The sequence below is a fragment of the Pyrus communis genome, chromosome 4 (genome assembly GCF_963583255.1).
Source record: "Pyrus communis chromosome 4, drPyrComm1.1, whole genome shotgun sequence".
Taxonomy (NCBI): domain Eukaryota; kingdom Viridiplantae; phylum Streptophyta; class Magnoliopsida; order Rosales; family Rosaceae; genus Pyrus; species Pyrus communis.
This window is the reverse complement of record NC_084806.1, coordinates 1,686,536-1,692,239: the sequence shown is the minus strand read 5'-3', so window position 1 is coordinate 1,692,239 and position 5,704 is coordinate 1,686,536. Positions and strand designations below refer to the sequence as shown.

General features: G+C 40.2%; 1 protein-coding gene across 8 annotated transcripts; it reads right to left on the bottom strand.

Moving 5' to 3' along the window:
- LOC137731583 (quinolinate phosphoribosyltransferase [decarboxylating] 1a) lies at positions 1-4,705 on the bottom strand. Of its 8 annotated transcripts, none has more exons than XM_068470735.1 (12): positions 4,540-4,703; positions 4,141-4,254; positions 3,220-3,362; positions 2,937-3,070; positions 2,793-2,856; positions 2,639-2,721; positions 2,104-2,187; positions 1,819-1,971; positions 1,356-1,532; positions 936-1,003; positions 447-567; positions 1-379 (listed from the first exon to the last, which is right to left on the bottom strand). In XM_068470735.1, the coding sequence occupies exons 2-11, from the start codon at positions 4,239-4,241 to the stop codon at positions 471-473; spliced, it is 1,104 nt and encodes a 367-aa protein (XP_068326836.1). In that variant the 5' UTR covers positions 4,242-4,254; positions 4,540-4,703; the 3' UTR covers positions 1-379; positions 447-470. The 8 variants fall into 8 exon arrangements, with proteins under 8 accessions (XP_068326836.1, XP_068326838.1, XP_068326835.1 ...); XM_068470737.1 differs by having other exon boundaries at positions 1-375; XM_068470734.1 differs by having other exon boundaries at positions 452-567; positions 4,540-4,702.
- Positions 4,706-5,704: the final 999 nt, after the last annotated feature.

The following is a 5,704-nucleotide window of genomic DNA, read 5'->3' as shown; positions in this document are numbered from 1 at the left end:
TTAGGATAAATGGATAATGTATTATTTATCGTATTGCATAAACAACTTGTCAAATGCTTTGTATATTTCAAAGCTCTACTGTATTTTGCAGTACAACAGCAATTAGGTACGTAATACAGTAGCAACTATTTCTTATTTAAGTCGATAAATCCATCGATATTATTCAAGGATGCATGCGCCGTCATCGGCATCATCGTCGTCTTATCGTTTGTCAAATGGGAATCAAAAACTTCAGAAATTGCTGCAGAATATATCTCAATTCATGACATGAGACTTGTTCAAATTGACGTAATAGTATAATGTTGAAGTCTTGTTCAAAACTTCAAGGGGCATGTTGCTCGTCTGGCGGCACAAGGTCAAGCGAAAGGGGCATGCCTGTCTATAAGATACATTAGGCTCCCATAAGAGGGTTTTGTACCAACTGTTGACAAGTTCGAAGTCACCACCTTACCCGGCCGATAACTTCTCGATCATGCCCGTTTTGTACGCCTTCCCACTTGAAGGGCCAACTCCGTATCAATCTTGAGGGAGATGTCTAGAGCCTTTACAGAATGAGTCAGTGCACCACTGCAAACATAAATTGCACTTTGTAAACCATACCAAGAATATACTAACGATGACTGAACCATAATATCGGTAAAATATCATTTCATATGTTGTCCCTGCCAGCCTATTTGCAATGAGATGCAATTTTCACAACCTCAAACGATGAGATTACACACTGCCACCGTCTTATTTCAACGGAGCAGCAGTGCACCCTATCTACAAGCAGCAGATGTGAATTGAGGATGATCAAAATGGAACTATAAAATGGCCAAGAAGAAGAAGGCAGAATGATTTACTATTCATTTAAAGAACTCCAGACGACGGACTAAACAGCTTAAGTCATGCCAAGCCAGCAGGCTTAATGACAGATTAGGAAGCTGCGCCGTTACCTAGAAATGAAGTCAACCCCTGTTTGTCCAATCTTGTGTACGGTTTCAAGAGTAACATTACCAGATGCCTGTTGCAGTGAAGCAGATAAGTCAGAAATAAAAAGGGAAAAATTGAATCCATGCGATTAGTAGATATTTCCTTAACCTAGATACAAAGAAAGAGTCCTTAAAAGAAAATAGTGAAACTACTATATAAGATGTTTATGGAAAGTTCCATACAGCCTAACAATCCACATTATCTACACCAAGATTATGGAATGGCATGGCAAATGTTATAAGAAATCGGATGCTTTGAAGCATTTTACAGATGTGCATGTAAGGAGCTTTAAGTTATATCAGTTTTTAGGACTAAAGGAAAAAAAATTAGCAAAACCATTGGTTATAGATAATAGAAAAAACTGAATAAATAACTTAAGCTACCTCAGTTTCGAATCTCCGATCAATCAATTTCACAGCTTGTTCGAGCATGGATACATCAACATCCCCACTTGGTAGTGGTACAACCATATTATCCAACATTATACGCGTCAAGGAAGTCTTTGTTTGAGATGCATATTCCAATACCTTTTCTATCTCCTCAAATGTCCGGGTCTCAACCTGGGAATCAAAACGAAATACCCCATTAATGATTTTTTCCCCAAGGAAAGCTGATCCTGTCCCTGTGTTTAGTCAGCATTCACACGTGTCCACATGCACACACAAGAGATATTAGAGAGAGAGAGAGAGAGAGAGAGAGAGCGAAGGATTTTGTAACAGATTGATGCAGGACATATCAAACTTAAATCACACAGAATGTCAGTGAAAAACTCAGAAATAACTAGGGATGTCATGAATAGTGATAGAAGCAAGATAGTGAAACTATGTGATGAGTTGCAAAAATTACCTCAACATCCATCTGAAGATTCCCTTGCTCTAGATACAGGTCTACAGATTTCAGGGCATTTGTGATGCCTCCGGCAATTGATATATGATTATCTTTTATCATTACCATATCAAATAAACCCATTCTGTGATTCTGTCCTCCACCAATCAGTACCTGGGGCAAGAGATTTTTTTTTTTTTTTTTTTTTTTTTTTAAGGTCAAGCAAAAATTAATATACAACTGACAAGAACGTGCTTATGTGTGTGTCTGTGTGTGTTGGTTTGTAGAATAAGCAAGGATCCACACCGCCCACTTGTCCACCAAACGTAAACCCGGAGCAGTTTTTCTCGTCTCCAAAATACATGCAGGACTTGCAAGATCTGCCATTGCCTGCATGAAACACTGATTAAAAATCGTCCCTTTACACAGCCAACAAAAGATGCCATATTAATACACATATAATAGGCATAACATGACTCAAATACTTTTTCTCTCTCATCTACTATCCACTTTGATTTCTGTTGTCGATTTCCTTTGCAGTTTCTCAAAGTGGTCAGCGCTCCATTATTAGCAAGTTGGAGACATATATCAGTAACAACCAAGTGAAAGAAAACAATGACCCTCTTTTAAAGATTTAGACACAACTAAGTAGTTGCGTTATTATACAGTGTTTTAATCTTATGATACGGAGGACTCCATAACAGGGAAGCTTTACTCCACTACCATCACGATCCACATTGAAAAAATTGAGCCTCCCTTTTGCAATGGTATATACCTGTTATGTTCTCTAATATTACAGATTCAAAGCTGGCACAAAACATAAAAGGAAACAAAATATTACCTTAGTTAAAGTTGCTACTCCGCTCATCCTCTGCATGAAATTCAGAGCTACCCTCTCAGCTACAACAATACTGTGTGCCCGTCCTGCATATCAATTTGTTAAATTTTCAAGGAATTCTCAAAAGCTCCTAAAATTTCTTCAGATTCTGAATTACCATAAACTTTTCCAAAACCTAGGCCTTTATGTACAGAGTCTCCGTCCTTTTGAGACCACTCAACCTGTATTGAAATGTAAATCAATAATGGAAGGATGAAAAGAACAAAAACTGTTGAGTACACAAAATGCAGTGCTTTTATACCTTCAAAGATGGATCAACTTCATAAAATACCATCTCTGCAAGTGCAATTCCAGCAATTATACCATTCTCCTTTGCCAAGAAATGGGCTTCTACTTCCATATGAGATGGAATGGTAGCTAAACATGTCACATCACCTACAATTGAAACAACAATCTTGCTAAATAATATCTTTTGAAAGTGAGGGAAATCCTACACTCGCCATTCGAAAATTGGACAGAGCAATTGGATCTCAGTACTAAAACCACTTGAAATAGGTTCTTAGAAATGAAGAAAAATTTCAAACCTTGATCCCCAGCATCCTCAGCAATGGCTGACTTGATGACACCCCACAAATCATAGGTCGGATGTGAAGGAGGTTGTATTGGCAAGGATTCAAATGATATTCTGGGATTTTCTGTTTGAGTTGCTGACATTCTAATAATCTTCCTGCACGGGTCCAGACAGGTCAAAACCATTGCACATCATCTGTCTAATATGTAATCAACTATGAACATTAACAAAACCTGAACTTTCATCATGGAATTGGGAGAAATGTAACTTACGAACAGAATTAAGATTTCTGACAAAACCACACAGTTTCTTTCCCAGATTCATGTTACGCATTAATGTGAGGAAAGAAGTTACTTTTGCGCTCATCCTGAGCATGGCAAAAGGTTTCACGGATTACATTATTCATCATAAACTCATCAGGAAGTTAATGACCATTAGATAGAGACTAGACTAGTCGTAGTTGACATCGCTACCGGAAAATTTGTCAAAAGCATATTCTACTTTCTTTCTTTGTCAAAAGCATATTCAATTGACTTTCTCTTAACAAGAACAAAAACGCAATCTACTGACTCTGAAATCTACTACAACACTACAAAATGGAGTAACCATGAACGGCAAATGGGCAGAGCAACACCAATTTTGTTAAACTGGAAGAGATAAACATACAACCTACGACCCAAAAATCATAAAGCCACAAGTAATGCAACTGAGAAATGCCCGGAATTTGATGATGTCAAAATCAAATTTAAACAACACACATCATATAATTCCACAATACAGCGTGAACTAAAGCTATAAACTTTAGACAAAAACCATGAAAACACAAAAAATTGAGTGATGGGTTCCATTAATTTGCGCACGAGAAACATTCATAAAACGAGAAAAGGAAACAAAGAGTATCGAAAGTATGGTGGGGTGGAGGTTAGTGCTATACCTGACTGGCGATCGAAGGCGGAAGCAGAGGGGAGGAGGGTGGAGAATCGTACCAGTTGCGGACGAGTTTTGGAGAGAGAAACAACGAGAGGAGCAACCCATCTCCTTAAACTTCCTTAAAATCAATACCAACTCATCACTCAACTTATCACAATTCACAACCCCCGAAATGCCCGGAATTTGATGATGTCAAAATCAAATTTAAACAACACACATCATATAATTCCACAATACAGCGTGAACTAAAGCTATAAACTTTAAAGCAAAAACAGACAAAACCATGAAAACACAAAAAATTGAGTGATGGGTTCCATTAATTTGCGCACGAGAAACATTCATAAAACGAGAAAAGGAAACAAAGAGTATCGAAAGTATGGTGGGTTGGAGGTTAGTGCTATACCTGACTGGCGATCGAAGGCGGAAGAAGAGGGGAGGAGGGTGGAGAATCGAACCAGTTGCGGCCGAGTTTTAGAGAGAGAAACAACGAGAGGAGCAATCCATCTCCTTAAACTTCCTTAAAATCAATACCAACTCATCACCCAACTTATCACAATTCACAAACCCGAAATCAAGCCCGTAACTAAAGAGTATCCTAGTGTTAGACAAATAAGGAATATGGTTGGAGTTCTTGTGTAATTGTATATAATATTATTATTAGAAGAATAAGCCGTCCTACAGCCGTCCTACCTTGTCCTACCTACACACTAGCCGTCCTACAGCCGTCAAGCCGTCCTACAGCCGTCAAGCCGTCCTACAGCCGTCCTACCTTGTCCTACCTACACACTAGCCGTCCTACAGCCGTCAAACCGTCCTACAGCCGTCCTACCTTGTCCTACCTACACACTAGGACGGCTACCTTGTCCTACCTACACATTTGTATCATGTATATATATCCTTGTAATCTTGTAGAGAAAGATAATGAAAAAATAAGCATTCTCTTCCATAAGCATTCTCTTCCATTTTTCCACATTCATGTATCAATAACAAATATAATTTTTAGCCTACATACCTTTTTCTACATGGTATACAGAGCAGGTTTATAACCCTAGCCCTAATTTTTTTTTTCTGCAGCTTTCTCTGCCGTTCCCATGGCTGTTCGTGGCCCGTCCCGTCCCTCCTCTGCTTGTCGTCCCCTCCACTGCACCTACTGCAATTTTGATTATCATACACGAGACACCTGGCATAAACTTCATGGCTATCCCATTGGCCATCCCCTCCATGGCCAACCGTGGCGACCACCGCGCCGTGCCACTGCTTCCAGTTCTTCCCGCAGCCATGCACCTTCCAATCCTCCCAGGCAGCCACGGTTTTCTGCTTCCCGGCCCCATAATTTCACCCAGGCCCATCACGTGCAAGGCACCCAGGCCCCCGCCTCCTCTTCTACTCCAGCGACCCACCAAGTGCACGGGACCCAGCCCACTTTGCATGACTTGCAGCTTGCCATGCCTGACCTCTCTGCCGAGCAGCACTCCCGTGTTCTAGCTGCTCTACGTGACACCACCACCCCTCCTCAGGCCAATGCCGTGCTCACTACTGATTTTGCCCAAGGTTTGTTACCTGTCACC

What these genes read in the sequence shown, in the direction of transcription:
- LOC137731583 (XM_068470732.1), bottom strand. Translation starts at nt 4,241, where the DNA reads ATGGGTTGCTCCTCTCGTTGTTTCTCTCTCCAAAACTCGTCCGCAACT. An exon ending in GTTTGGTGGACAAGTGGGCG is followed by an intron (nt 1,972 to 2,103) that starts GTGTGGATCCTT and finishes CTCTTGCCCCAG; the next exon opens with GTACTGATTGGTGGAGGACA. An exon ending in GGGGTTGACTTCATTTCTAG is followed by an intron (nt 568 to 935) that starts GTAACGGCGCAG and finishes TTATGTTTGCAG; the next exon opens with TGGTGCACTGACTCATTCTG.